We start from the raw sequence: 15,974 nt of genomic DNA, 5'->3' as shown, positions 1-15,974 counted from the left end.
CACTGAAGTTAGGTTAAAGTGCAACTAACCCCCCCGCCACTCATGTAGGTACAGTGAATTAATCATTGAATGATTTTTTGACCTTATCTTCCAGCCCTAGCACAACATCCGTCACCTAACCCAACCTGCAAACCACCCCAAGTTTTCTTCAACTCTGGCACAGTAAAAAGGATTTCTGGAAAAACAGCATCACCTGGTGGTGTTATAGAGAACTGCAAGAAATCAGATGCAAGATTTAAAGCCACATATGCTGGAATGGGGAAACAGAAAATACAATCTGTTGAAAAATGTTTCAGGTGGATGTTGCATCAGATATATTTGTTAGGCAAGGAGATTGGGCAACATGGGTGTGGAGATATCAATCAATGATGATCTGATGTAATGGTGGAACAGGTCAGAGGGGCTGAATAGCCTATCCTGTTCCTAACTGGAAGCATCCCCTCCGATGTGCTGCCTTTCCAGAATACCAATTTTTTTTTCAGATCTGACATTTTCCGTGGCCATTTACATGTAAAACTGAAGAAAGGATAGGAAAGAAACACAAAGCAATGGTGTGATTCTGATGTGTAGTCATCGTTACAATGTACAAAGTCTGGGCAATTTTGCCCGACAAGCTCCCAGACACAGCAATGTGATGATGGCCAGAATATCTGTTTTTTATTGTAATGTTGGTTGAGGGATGAGTTATCCAGGGCGCTGGGATGAAGACCTGCTCTTTGCAGACAGACGCAGTACTGTGGGATGTGTCTCTCAGTGGTACTGATTTACTGCCTATACATTTTAAACATCCAGGGCGTCACATTTAAGATGCAAACCTCAGTGCTTCTGAACCGCAGCCTGAAATTGACAAGCGTGTTGCAAATCTGGAAAGTTCCGAGAGTGACAGCTAAGTAAAAACTTCAGTTGGCCTCAACCTCTGTTGCCTGAACAATTAGGCTTTGTAAGAAAGACAAACTTATGCTCCTCATCCTTCGCGACCTGTCTGCAGCATCTGACATGGTTGAGCTGAAATGGGGCGAAGTTAAGACATTTTATGGGGATGGAATTGGATGATCTTGAGTGATTGCTCGAATAGGAAATCCAAAGCTGATCTTGGGATCAAATGTGAAACAGAGGTGGTGAACAAATCCCGGGTTCGATTCCCGGCTCGGGTCACTGTCTGTGTGGAGTTTGCACATTCTCCTCGTGTCTGCGTGGGTTTCCCCCGGGTGCTCCGGTTTCCTCCCACAGTCCAAAGATGTGCAGGTTAGGTTGATTGGCCAGGTTAAAAATTGCCCCTTAGAGTCCTGGGATGTGTAGGTTAGAGGGATTAGCGGGTAAATATGTGGGGGTAGGGCCTGGGTGGGATTGTGGTCGGTGCAGACTCGATGGGCTGAATGGCCTCCTTCTGCACTGTAGGGTTTCTATGTTTCTATGTTTCATGGAGCCAGCAATTAGGAAATGGAGTTTGAAGCAGGAACCCAATGTTTAATGGGAAAATATTTCTGCTTAGCCAGTACTGGCTGAGGAATATGTAATCTGATAATTTGGAACAGTGGGGAAGTGGAAAGGGGTGGTGGCAAGGTAAAGCTGGGCAACATCAACATGTATGTGAAAGTGAAAGCTGTGCCTTTGGATGATGTCACTGAGGGGCAGCATACCGTTGAGAAATAAGAGAGGACGAAGGATAGATGCTTGGGGATACCACTACAAGAGCAGGAAGAGAAGCCATTGCAAGTGATTATTTGGCTACATTTAGGTGAGAATGGAACCAGGTAAGAGCAGGCCCAACCAGCTGGACAGCACATTTCTGACACTTTTTTTTGAATAGGGCCTGGGTGGGATTGTGGTCGGCGAAGACTCGATGGGCTGAAATGGCCTCCTCCTGCACTGGAGGGAATCTATGATTCTATGGATTCTATGACAGTGGCCCAGAGTTAGACCTGTAAACACCAGTATGTTAGCCTACGGTTAAATAACTCCAAGCTGAATTTCTGTCGTGTCTTTAAACATAACAAAACATCCTAAAGTGCTTCACAGATGTGTTATCAAAAAAAAAACTGACACCAAGCTACATAGAGATATTAGAACAGGTCACAGAGGGAGGTCTTAAGGAATAAGAACACCAGATGCTGAAAATCTCAGGTCTGGCTCTTTGAAGTCGAAGAAGTCATCTTGGACTTGAACTGTCTCCCTACAGATGCTGTCAGACCTGTTTTTTCCAGTGCTTTCCATTCTTATTTGAGATCGCCAACATTCATTATCTTTTGCTTTTATTTTAGGTTTTAAGGAATGCGTTGAAGAAAGAGTGACTTTTTAGGCCTTTTCAGAGTGTGGTTAAGTCCTGGCAAGCCTGAGCATCATACGGTAGAACCCTTAGCCTTATCAAAGAAAGGGAAATTAGTTATGGGAAATGGCAAACTTTCTATCAGGGTACGGTGTCAATATTTGTACTTCCAGAACAAATATAACTTGAGTTACAATATAATGAGTTATAAAGGCCCAGGCTATTCATTCTGTGGATCAGTTGAGACTGGATGTAGAATGGAATCCTACAGTGCAGAAGGAGGTCATTCGGCCCATCCAGTGGTTTTTTTATTAATTCATGGGACACGGGTGTCGCTGGCTGGCCAGCATTTATTGCCCATCCCTGGTTGCCTTTGGAAGGCAATTTAGTGTCAACCACATTGCTGTGGGTCTGGAGTTACATGTAGGCCAGACTGGGTAAGGAGAGCAGATTTCCTTCTCTAAAGGACCAATGAACCAAATGGGTTTTTACAATAATTGATGAAAGTTTCATGACATTACCACCAGATTTTTATGAATTAATTGAATTCAAAATTCATTATATTAGCCCGGATCTTCCACAAAGTGGCAATCACTGTCGGATTGTCCCTGCAGATTTCTTGCTCAGAAGCACTGTCTTTTGGCAAGCTCCACTGTAGCGCTGTAGTGGGCAGGGTCAATTCTGTAGTTACACAGGAGTTATACCAGGAGTTTTCTGTCCAAGAGTTCCTGGGTGACTATCCAGATAAGTCTTGTGAAACTGTCCAAAGTTTCTAACTTGAGCTTAGAGTAGCAGACATTCGTGGAGGATCCCAGGGAACAGGGCAATTGTCCATCAGGGGTTCAAACTTCCCAGGTAATTCCCATGTCAGTGCACTGGGACTTCCATGCGGTCCTGATGCACCCCATGGGTCCCACAGTCCAAAGATTTGTGGGTTAGGTTGATTAACCATGCTAAATTGACCAGAGTGTCGGGGGATTAGCAGGGTAAATGTGTACGGTTACAGGAATAGGGCCTGGGTGGGATTGTGGTCGGTGCAGACTGGATGGGCCGAATGGCCTCCTTCTGCACTGTAGGATTCCATTCTACATCCAGTCTCAACTGATCCACAGAATGAATAACCTGGGCCTTTATAACTCATTATATTGTAACTCAAGTTATATTTGTTCTGGAAGTACAAATATTGACACCATACCCTGATAGAAAGTTTACCATTTCCCATAACTAATTTCCCTTGCTTTGATAAGGCTAAGGGTTCTACCATATGATGCTCAGGCTTGCCAGGATACCGGCAGCAGCTTAAAAAAAGGAATTGTACAAAGACCAAAGATCATACTGATAAGACAGCAGTGTGATACTGCAAGCAAATGGCCCAGCAGAAATTTTTACATTGTATTAAAGAGCCTCCAAAAACAGCTGAACAATTACAGCTGTGCTTTTGCTCGAGTCCTTTTCTATATTATCACTCTACCCACTTACATGCTGCACATCTATGAAACATATTTCACTGGACTGCTACAGTGAATACTTTAAAACACAAATCATGGTGCTCGAGGGCACTGGCTCACTGGGTGCCCAGGTACGCTCCAGAACTTCACCCAAGGAACCATTCTTCGTGTGTGAAAAGACGATGAGCACAGGCAGGCTATCCAACTATATGGGAACTGAGATGGAGTACAAGAGATAGAGAATCTGGCAAACTGATGCGACGACAATAATCTTTCCCTCAACATCAATAAAATGAAGGAGATAGTCATCGACTTAGAGTCATAGAGGTTTACAGCATGGAAACAGACCCTTCGGCCCAACTTGTCCATGCCACCCTTATTTTTAAACCCCTAAGCTAATCCCAATTGCCCACATTTGGCACATATCTCTTTTTACCCATCTTACCCATGTAACTATCTAAATGCTTTTTAAAAGACAAAATTGTACCCACCTCAACTACTACCTCTGGCAGCTTGTTCCAGACACTCACCATCCACTGTGTGAAAAAATTGCCCCTCTGGACACTTTTGTATCTCGCCCCTCTCACCTTAAACCTATGCCCTCTAGTTTTAGACTCCCCTACCTTTGGGAAAAGATATTGACTATCTAGCTGATCTGTGCCCCTCATTATTTTATAGACCTCTATAAGATCACCCCTCAGCCTTCTACGCTCCAGAGAAAAAAATCCCAGTCTATCCAGCCTCTCCTCATAACTCAAACCATCAAGTCCCAGTAGCATCCTAGTAAATCTTTTCTGCACTCTTTCTAGTTTAATAATATCCTTTCTATAATTAGGATGACCAGAACTGTACACAGTATTCCAAGTGTGGCCTTACCAATGTCTTGTACAACTTCAACAAGATGTCCCAACTCCTATATTCAATGTTCTGACCAATGAAACTAAGCATGCGGAATGCCTTCTTCACCACTCTGTCCACCTGTGACTCCACTTTCAAGGAGCTATGAACATGTACCCCGAGATCTCTGTTCTGTAACTCTCCCCAATGCCCTATCATTAACTGAGTAAGTCCTGCCCTGGTTCAATCCACCAAAATGCATCACCTCACATTTATCGAAATTAAACTCCATCTGCCATTCGTCAGCCCATTGGCCCAATTGATCAAGATCCTGTTGCAATCGGAGATAACTTTCTTCATTGTCCACTATGCCACCAATCTTGGTGTCATCTGCAAACTTACTAACCATGCCTTCTATATTCTCATCCAAACCATTAATATAAAATGACAAATAACAGTGGACCTAGAACTGATCCCTGAGGCTCACCGCTGGTCACAGGCTTCCAGTTTGAAAAACAACCCTCTTCAACCACCCCCTGACTTCTGTCAAGAAGCCAATTTTGTATCCATTTAGATACATCACCCTGGATCCCGTGAGATTTAACCTTATGCAACAACCTACCATGCTGTACCTTGTCAAAGGCCTTGCTAAAGTCCATGTAGACAACATCAACTGACTTCAGGAAGTGTAGTGGAGGACATGCCCCTGTCTACATCAAAGCTGATGAAGTGGAAACGGCTGAGCTCTTCAAGTTTTTAGGTGTCCAGATTACCAACAACCTGTCCTGATCCCTCCACACCGACGCTATAGTTAAGAAAGCCCACCAACGCCTCTACTTTCTCAGGAGGCAAAGGAAATTTGGCATGTCAGCTACGACTCTCACCAACTTTTACAGATGCACCATAGAAAGCATCCTTCTGGATGTATCACAGCTTGGTATGGTTCCTGCCCTGACCAAGATCACAAAGAACTACAAAAGGTCGTGAACAAAGCCCAGTCCATCACTCAAACCAGTCTCCCATCCATTGACTCCATCTACACTTCCCACTGCCTCAGAAAAGCAGCCAGCATAATCAAGGACCCCATGCACCCCAGACATACTCTCTTCCGCCTTCTTTCATTGAGAAAAAGATACAAAAGTCTGAGGTCACGTACCAAAAACCACTTGTTCCCTGTTGCCAGACTTTTGAATGGTCCTACCTTATCGCAAGTTGTTCTTTCTCTACACCCTAGTTATGACTGTAGCACTACATTCTGCTCCTTCTCTATGAACAGTATGCTTTGTCTGTATAGTGGTAAGAAAAAGTTATGGAAGGTGTTGTCAACAGCTCTACAAAGAAGCACTTAATATCCTGCTCACAAATGCTCAGTTTGCATTCTGCCTGGTTCCTGACATTATTGCAGCCTTGATCCAAACATGGGCAAACGAGCTGTGTGTGGAGCCGGATAAGGTCCTCCTTAACAAGTACTTTGCATTAGTATTCACAAAGGAGAAGGGTGTGGTGGATGGTGAGTGTAGAAAGGAGGACGTTGACATTCTAGGACATGTAGAGATAAAAAGAGAGATTTTGGAAAACATTAAAGTGGACAAGTCCCCAAGGCCAGGTTAGGTCTATCCCAGAATATTGAGAGAGGCGAGGGAAGAAATTGTTGAGGCCTTGGCTAAAATCTTTGTATCTTCTTTCGTCACGGGCGAGGTATCAGAGGATTGGAGAGTAGCTAACATTGTTCCCCTGTTTAAGAAGGGCAGAAGAGACAATCCGGGAAATTACAGGCTTGTGAGCGTTACATCGGTGGGGAAATTATTGGAGAAGATTCTTCGGCACAGGGTATACTCACATCTGGAAGAGAATAGACTTATTAGTGATAGGCAGCATGGTTTCATGAAGGGGAGGTCATGTCTCACAAACATGATTGAGTTCTTTGGAGGAAGTGACAAGAAAAATTGACCAGGGCAGGGCAGCGGATGTTGTATACACGGACTTTAGTAAAGCTTAGTAAAAAGGGGTGGCACGGTAGCACAGTGGTTAGCACTGCTGCTTTACAGTGCAAGGGACCCGGTTCGATTCCTGGCTTGGGTCACTGTCTGTGTGGAGTTTGCACATTCTCCCCGTGTCTGCGTAGGTTTCCTCCGGGTGCTCCAGTTTCCTCCCACATTCTGAAAGACGTGCTGGTGAGGTGCATTGACCTGAACAGGCGCGACTAGGGGAATTTCACAGTAACTTCATTGCAGTGTCAATGTAAGCCTACTTGTGACTAATAAATAAACTTTTTTTTAAGCTTTTGATAAGGTTCCTCATGGCAGGCTGAAGTCATATGGGATCCGCAGATTATACAAAAATTGGGGAGTAGTGGATAATGAGGAGGATTGTCAGAGGATACAGCAGGATATAAATTGAATTTAACCCCGACAAATGAGGTGATGCGATGCGATTAGGAAGGTCTACTGCAGAAAGAAAGTATACAGTAAATGGTAGAGCCCTTAGAAATATTAGCATACCGAGGGATCTAGGAGTGCAGATCCACAGTTCCCTGAAGACGGCAACTTGGTGGACAAGGCGGTCAAGAAGGCGTATGGCATGCTGGCCTTCATCGGTCAGGACGTTGAGTATAGGAATTGGAAAATCATGTTGCAGCTGTATAAAACTTTGGTTCGGCTGCATTTGGAGTATTGTGTATAATTCTGGTCGCCACACTGCTAGAAGGATGTTGATTCATTGGAAAGGGTGCAGAAGAGATTTTCCAGGATGTTGCCTGGTTTGGAGGATATGGACTATGAAGAAAGGTTGAACAAATTTGGATTGTTTTCATTGGAGCGTCGGAGGATGAGGGGGGACCTGATAGAGGTTTACAAGATTATGACAGGCTTGGATAGAGTGGATAGTCAGTCTTTTTCCCAGGGTCGAAGGTTCAATTACTCAGGGCATAGGTTGAGAGTGAGGGGGAAAGTTTGAGAGAGATGTAAGGGGCAAGTTTTTCACACAGAGGATGGTGAATGCCTGGAACGCGCTGCCGGAGGAGGTGGTGGAAGCAGATTCTATAACAACGTTCAAGAAGCAACTGGATAGATACAGGAACAGGCAGGGAATAGAGGGATATGGACCATGTAGAGGCAAGATAATATTAGATTAGAGGCATCTGTGTAGGCACAAACTTGATGAGCCGAAGGGCCTGTTTCTGTGCTGTACTGTTCTTTTTTCTCTGTTCTCCTGACTCCCTAAAGCCTGTCCACCATCTACAAGTTACAAGTTTGTTTTTGCAGTATATATAAATGATCTGGAGGAAAACGTGGATGGTCTGATTGGTAAGTTTGCGGATGACACAAAGGTTGGTGGAGTTGTGATAGTGTCGGGGATTGTCAGAGGATACAACAGTATATAGATAGATTGGAGAATTGGGATCAGAAATTGCAGATGGAGTTTAATCTGGACAAATGCAAAGTGATGCATTTGAGGATCAAATTTAGGTGTGAATTAAACTGCAAGTTTAATTCACACCCTTCAGGGTGACACAGTGGTTAGTACTACTGCCTCAGAGCGCTAGGGACCCACGTGCCATTCCTGGCTGGGGTGACCGTCTGTGCAGAGTCTGCACACATTCTCCTTGTGTTTGCGTGGGTTTTCTCCGGTTTCCTCCCACAATCCGAAAGAGGTGCTGGTTAGGTGCATGGACCATGCTAAGTTCTCCCTTAGTGTACCTGAACAGGCATTGGAACGTGGCAACTAGGGGATTTTCACAGTAACTTCATTGCAATGTTAATGTAAGCCTACTTGTGACACTAATAAATAAATTTTTAAAACCTTAGGAACATTAACATACAGAGTGATCTGGGCGTGCAGGTCCACAGCTCCCTAGAAGTGGCAACACAGGTGGCCAAGGTGATTAAGGCATATGGAATGCTTGCCTTCATTGGCCAGGGCACTGAGTACAAGAGTTGGCAAATCATGTTGCAGCTATAAAAAAATCTTGGTTAGGCTGCATTTGGAGTATTGCTTGTAGTTCTGGTCACCAAACTACCGGAAGGACGTGGAAGCTTTGGCGGGAGTGCAAAGAAGGTTCATCAGGATGTTGCCTGGTCGAGGGTGTTGGCTATGAGGAGAGGTTGAATAAACTGGGATTGTTTTCACTGGAAGACGGAGGCTGAGGGGAGACCTGATAGATACAAAGTCATGAGAGGCATAGACAGGTTGGATAGTCAGAGGCTTTTTCCCAGGGTGCAAGTGTCAATTACAAGGGGGCACAGGTTCAAGGTGAGAGGGGGAAAGTTTAAAGGAGATGCGCGGGGAAGGTTTTTCCATGCAGGGAGTGGCGGGTGCCTGGAACGCGCTGCCACAGGTGGTGGTGGAAGCAGGCGCATTAGCCTTAAGAGGGATCTGGATGGGTACATGAATAGGGAGGGAATAGAGGGATACAGTCCAAGTAAGGGCAGAAGATTTCTTTTTGTTTAGTTAGGGCATCATGATCAGCATGAGCTTGGAGCGCCGAAGGGCCTGTTCCTGTGCTGTACTTTTTGTTGTCGCAGTGTGATGGGATATTCTCCACTTGCCTGAATTAACGCAGCTCCAACAATACGCAAGAACTCAACGCCATCCGGGTCAATGCAGCACGTTCCAGACACCCACCAGTCTCTGTGTGAAAAACTTCCCCCCCCTCTCACCTTGAACCTGTGTCCCTTGGCACTTCCACCCTTGGAAAAAGCCACTCACTACCCACCCCGTCTATGCCTCCCATAATTTTGTAAACCTCTAGCAGGTCTCGCCTCAGCCTCCAGCTTTTCAGTGAAAAGAATGTCAAAAAAAAAATCACTGTTCCATCCCTATCACTGGGTCAAAGTCCTGCAACTCAGAAACATAGAAAATAGAAGCAGGAGTAGGCAATTTGGCCCTTCAGTCCTGCTCCGCCATTTATTCTGATCATGGCTGATCATCAAAATCAATATCCTGATTCCCATATCCCTTGATCCCTTTAGCCCCTGGAGATATATCTAATTTCTTCTTGAAATCACACAACGTTTTGGCCTCAAATGAGTGAATACCACAGATTCGCCATTGTCTGGCTGAAGAAATTTCTTCTCACTTTAATCCTAAAAAGGTTTACCCCTTATCCTCAAACTATGACCCCTAGTTCTGGACTCCCCCACCATTGGAAACGTTCTTTCTGAATCTACCCTGTTTAATCCTGTTAGAATTTTGTAAATTTCTATGAGATCCCCTCTTACTCTTCTAAACTCCAATGAATATAATCCTAACTGACTTGTCTCCTCATAGGACAGACCTACCATCCCAGGAATCAGTCTGGTAACCCTTCACTGCACTCCCTCTAAAGCAAGCACTTGCTCCCTCAGATGCGGACGCCAAAACTGCACACAATACTCCAGGTTTGGTCTCACCAACACTCTGTACAACTGTAGTAAAACATCCCTATTCCTATCCCTACTTTCAATGATTGATGCACGAGGACACCAAGGTCTCACTGAGTATCTACCTCCTCAATTTACACCCATTCAAGTAATAATCTGTCTCCCTATTATTGCTACCAAAGTGGATAACCTCACATTTATCCACATTATACTACATCTGCCATGCATATGCCCACTCACTCAGCATGTCCAAATCCTGCTGAAGCACCTCTGCATCCTCCTCACAGTTCACCCTCCCAACTTTGTGTCATCTGCAAATTTATCCCCCTCACAGCACTGTGGATGGACCTGCACCACATGGATTCATGAACTTGACTCAAGGCCACTTGCTCACGGACAATTATGGTGCAGCAACAAATATTGGCTTTGCCAGCAGTATTCATATCCTACAAAGAATAACAAAATAAATAGCACATGTTGGGGCTCAGCCTGGAGCTGTTCTACCTCAATGCATACGCACCTCTAGTAAGTGGTAATGCTGGATGATTCTCAGACATCCATGTTTCTATTCTCAAATGCCCCCCCCCCCCACCCCAGCATTCCGAATCCCTCTCCCCATACACAATATTTTTGAAGCATTAGACCATAAGACATTTCAGCCCATAGAGTCTGTTCCGCCATTCAATGAGATCATGACTGATCTGATATAATCCTCAACTCCACTTTCCCATCTTATACCCATAACCCTCGATTCCATTACTGATTAAAAATATCTACCTCAGCCTTGAACATACTTTAACAACCCAGCCTCTATAGTGTAAAGAATTCCACAGGTTCAGTGCCCTCCCTCGTCATCTCGGTTTTAAAATGGGTAACCCATTATCCTGAGATATTCTGGTCTTAGGCTCTCCCACAAGGGGAAACAACCTCTCAGTGTCTACCCTGTCAAGCCCCGAGAATCCTATATGTCTCAATAAGGTCACCTCTTGAGCTTCTAAACTCCGTGAGTACAGGCCCAACCTACTCAATCTCGCCTCAGAAAATCCCTCCCGACACAGGATCAATCAAGTGAACCTTCTCTGGACTGCCTCCAATGCCAGTATACCTTTCCTTAGATAACAGGACCAAAACTGTTCACATTATTCAGTGTTTTCCCACAAGAACTTTCACAGTCTATAACCCTCATTAAATTTCACAACCACTCTCTCTCAAAATTTGCCACAGTCATCTATTTTCTGTAGAGAGATATGGAGATTTAAGTGGACCACTAAAAGGCACAATTACATTAAGATTTACAATGTATTCAGTTACTGCTAAGACAGAACAATATCAGCTGCATTTATTATGGAAGGTTAAGTTCACATATGGAGAACATATTAATTGATTCACAGAAGAAAGTTTTTTTTAAAGCTTGCGTGAAATGTTTGTGCTTAACAAGGTGAGAACATTAGTAGTGGAGACAGGCACTACGCTAGAAGCAAGCAGTGTCACGCCCAAGCACTTTGGGTCAGACTTACTCAAGAGGATGCCCTCAAACTTGACTTAAACCCAGAGCAACCGTCAAGCCTACTTTGCCACCCAGTGTCCTGAAGTCAAACATTAATTCTAAAGTGCTACAAACAGCAGATACCAGCATATTATGAACTATGTATTTGTGCCAGCCATAGTTCAGTGTGTGACACTCTCACTGGAGTCAGAGTCGGAGGTATCATCTTTTGGGGAGACATTTAATAAAGACCTCATCTATCCCTCAAGGACAGAGAACAGATCCACAGCACTATTTCAAGAGCAGAGGATTTCCCAGACAATATCACCAAAACAAACTGTCTGATCATTATCACGTTTCTGTCTATAGGTGCTCGCTGTGTGCAAATTGTTTGCTGCAATTGCTACATTATAACAATGCATTTAAGAACATAAGAACTAGGAGCAGGAGTAGACCATCGGGCCCCTCGAGCCTGCTCCGCCATTCAATAAGATCATGGCTGATCTTTTTGCGGACTCAGCTCCACTTACCTGCCCACTCACCATAAACCCTTAATTCCTTGACTGTTCAAAAATTTATCTATCCTTGCCTTAAAAACATTCAATGAGGTAGCCTCAACTGCTTCACTGGGCAGGGAATTCCACAGATTCACAATCCTTTGTGTGACGAAGTTCCTCCTCAACTCAGTCCTCAGTCCTGGCTGTAAAGCACTTTGAGATGATTTGAGGTTGTTACAGATATGCAAGTTCTTTCTTTTAGTTATTTTTAGTACAAATAAAACTTTGAATAAAATGAATCAAGAATATAAATAACACAGCAAAATGGAAACTCTTGTAATAATTTGAAAAGGCAGATAATGCGAATTAAACGTAGATTGCATTAATCTTTTCTGAAATTAAAAGGTACATTCATACTCTGCACCTGTTGTTTTTCCTCCTGTGAAATTTCCCAAGCTTCACTTCCCCGTTTAAATCAAAATTCATCACAACAAATCCCTTTCTAACTGAAAGCATAAGATCAAAAATCCACCAGTGGACCATCAAACCTGTAACTTCCTATCAGCACATTCGCCACAAACAACTGCAACTGTTTTAGAAGACAACCCACACCCTTCTCATGGGCAACTTGGAATGCACAACAAACACATCGATGCCCAACTTAGTTGTCGATTCTTTCACAGGATCTCAGAATTAACAGCAAGGCCAGCGTTTATTGTCCATCCCAGAGAACATGGTGGTGAGCCAACCTCACAAATGAGTGTTTTGCGAGAGTATTTCAGCGTGGAGCACCTCATTGCTGCAGGCCTGGTGGGCCATATAGTTAATTCTGAGTCTGGGTGGCAACTTCCTTCCCTAAATGAACCAGATGTGTTTTTTTTTAAAAACAATCTGGCAGTTCCATGGTCACCAATACTGAGACTTGTTCTGAGAACCATAGAAAGGTAGGAGGCGACCATTTAGCCCATGGCAATCCAAGGACACCCAGGTGTCCCTTCTAATCCCACCTTCCGGCTCCCGGCCCATAGCCCTGTATCTTACAGCACTCATGGTGCAGATCCTGGTACTTTTCCAAAGAGTTTAGGGCCTCTGCCTCCACCACCAACTCGGGCAGCGTATTCCAGACACCCATCACCTTTTACATTTAAAAAAAAGTTCTTCCTCATGTCCCTGCCACACCTACTGCCACTTTTTGATTCGGATCTATTTAATTAACTGAATTTAAATTCCCCAGTTGCCAAGGTAAGATTTGAACTTGTAACTCTGATCATTAATCCAGGTTTTTTTAACTATTTCAGTAAAGTAACCACGTGCTACTGTACCTACATCTAAAAGAATGCTCTGTCGAAGAGTAGATTACTGGAGAAGAAAATGCAATGGGACAATTTTAAAACAGAGAACGTTGGGTGGAGGAAGTGAGTGAGAGTATTAGCAGAAGGTTTAAGGGGTGAGATGATGATGAACGGCATTTTTCTGCTTGACACAGCTGTACAAGACAACGTATTCGGGGGTGGGAACAGTGCCCAAGGCTTCACCACTGACCAGGTTGTGTGCCCAGCAAGTAACCCCCATTTGAAAATTAATGAGTTGAATGTTTCTTTGCATCTCCTCTGAGATTATCTAGGCCAGATTTCACGGAAGTTCTGAACACACCCTTTAATGTTAAGTTTTCACCAAGGTAATATCTCATTGTGTAACTATACTCGCTTCAAAAAAAACTCACATGTATGTAAACACTCTGTGATAGTGGTCGCATCTATGAAGTAGCCAGCACACAGATAACAGACGATGTGTTCATTCAGGTCTTTAATCTTCACTTTTACTTCTTCCTGCCAACGATAAAGCACAGCCTTGTTAGTCACGCAATTGATTATAATCGGAGGCCAGCGTCAACACCCTCTCATGACATCAATTCAAAAGAAAAAGCACGCACATGCAATTATGTCCCAGATTTATATGGCAGAAAGGTTGGTAACTAGAGGACCAGTTGGCAAAAGAATAATCAGAGGGGAAATGTGAATTTTTAATTGTTAAAACAGCAAGTTGTGATCTGAAATACACTGCCTGAAAGGGTGGTAAAAGCAGATTCAATGGCAACTTTCAAAAGGGAATTAAGTAAATACTCGAAAAGGACACATCTTTAGAGCTACTGTGCAAGAATAATTGGATTGCTCTTTCAAAGAGCTAGTACAGGGACAGTGCAGCAAATGAACTCTTTCTGTGCTGTAAGATTCTATAATTAAGAGGAGAGCTTTGTAATGCTTTACTGCTGACAGGGTCTAATACTATCGGACTTTGCCCTCGGTCGAAACTGACCGTTTTCACTATTTCTGATTTTCAGCCTGCGATTACCTCCTCACCAAGGTCTACAGATGAGTGAATGAGCAAACTGACTCTCCCATTCCAGTCCAGACCTCTCTGCCCAGCCAGGCCACAAAATTGGGCCAAGCTGATCCCTTACAGACTCAAGGCCAAAGTTGGACCTTGTACGAGGAAACAAGGAAGGGTTGAATGGCCTCCTTACATGCCGCATGATTCTGTGGCACCAGAAACTACAACTGGCTACAGTACCAGAGTTAGGGAAAGGCGAGCTAGCCAGGGTCATGCCTGTGATCATTATCCTGCCGTTGAAGGTGAAATCCAGTGCATCAACTTGTCAACATTCCCAATCGAGACTCAGAATAAACCCTTAGGAAGGCACAAAAGGACACCATTGCACCATATCCCAGCCTGAAGCACAGTCTGTAGGATGGAGGACCAGCATAAATATGGTCAGCTACAGTCACACCTTCTCAGATACTGAAGCAGTGTGGATACATATGCAGCAAGATCTGGATAACATTCACTATTGTGCTAGTGAATAACATTTACAACATCCAAGTGCCAGGCAATGACTATCTCCAACAAGAGAGAACCAAACCATTGCCCCATGACATTCAACACGTAGACTGTCGCTGAAACCCCCACCATCAACACCCTGGGGATTACTATTGACCAGAAATTTAATTGGACCAGCCATATAAGTACAAGAGAGGTGTATTCTAACCACCTGATTCCCCAAAGCCTGTCCACCATCTACGAGGCACAAGTCAGGAATTGCCTGGAAGGGTGCAGCTCCAAAACACAAGAAGCTTGATGCAATTCGGCATCTCGCCCCTGCCAAAACCGTTCACTCCCTCCACTACTGAGTGTGTACCTTCTTCAAGATGCTCTGCAGTAAATCACCAGGGCTCCCTCAACAGCACTTTCTAAATCCATGACCTCCAATACCTAAAAAGGACAATGACAGCAAGTGCATGGGAACACCACTATCTGCAAGTTCCTCTCCAAATAACACATCATCCTGACTTGGGACTATAGTCGCTCTTTTTCACTATCCTATATGTAGCAGCCCGGCTAGCTCAGTGGGTAGAGCATGAGACTCTTAATTTCAGGGTCGCAGGTTTGAGCCCCATGTTGGGCGCCATTAATTAGGGTGATATGGTGGCACAATGGATAGCACTGCTGACTCACAGCACCAGAGACCGAGGTTCAATTCTAGCCTCGAGTGACTGAGTGTGGAGTTTGCACATTCTCCCCGTGTCTGCGTGGGTTTCCTCCGGGTGCTCTGGTTACTTCCCAGTGCAAAGATGTGCGCGTTAGGTAGATTGCCTCTTAGTATCAGGGGGAGTAGCAGAGTAAATATGGGGATAGGGCCTGGGTAGGATTGTGGTCGGTGCAGGCTGGGTCGAATAGCCTCATTCTGCACTGTAGGAATTCTATGATTTCTATGTGACCCACATCATTCTGGAACTCCCTAGCTAATAGTAGTGAGAGAGTACCTTTTATCAGGGCATCTGGATAGAAATGGTTCGATCAATCAGACGCAGCATGGATTCATGAGGGGAAAGTCGTGCTTGACGAACATGTTGGATTTTTATGAAGATGTGACGAGGGCGGTTGATGGAGGAGAACCGGTGGATGCAGTGTTTTTGGATTTCCAAAAGGCGTTTGATAAGGTGCCCCATAAAAGGCTGCTGAAGAAGATTAGGGCACACGGAGTTGGGGGTAGTGTGTTAAAGTGGATTGGGGACTGGCTAT

At 44.3% G+C, this 15,974-nt stretch overlaps 1 protein-coding gene and 1 non-coding gene across 2 annotated transcripts in view; one reads left to right on the top strand and one right to left on the bottom strand.

Annotated features, from left to right (window-relative positions):
• pcgf1 (polycomb group ring finger 1) overlaps positions 1-15,974 on the bottom strand; it is a 54,657-nt gene that overhangs the window by 24,852 nt on the left and 13,831 nt on the right. The window contains exon 2 of the mRNA XM_078199552.1: positions 13,618-13,723. Within this exon, the coding sequence (XP_078055678.1) occupies positions 13,618-13,723 (106 nt within the window). The remainder of the gene's footprint in view (positions 1-13,617; positions 13,724-15,974) is intronic.
• trnak-cuu (transfer RNA lysine (anticodon CUU)) lies at positions 15,285-15,357 on the top strand. Its single transcript has one exon. It is a non-coding gene; the product is annotated as a tRNA-Lys (tRNA).

This window comes from Mustelus asterias, chromosome 1 (assembly GCF_964213995.1).
Source record: "Mustelus asterias chromosome 1, sMusAst1.hap1.1, whole genome shotgun sequence".
NCBI lineage: Eukaryota > Metazoa > Chordata > Chondrichthyes > Carcharhiniformes > Triakidae > Mustelus > Mustelus asterias.
This window is presented reverse-complemented; position numbering and strand designations above follow the sequence as displayed.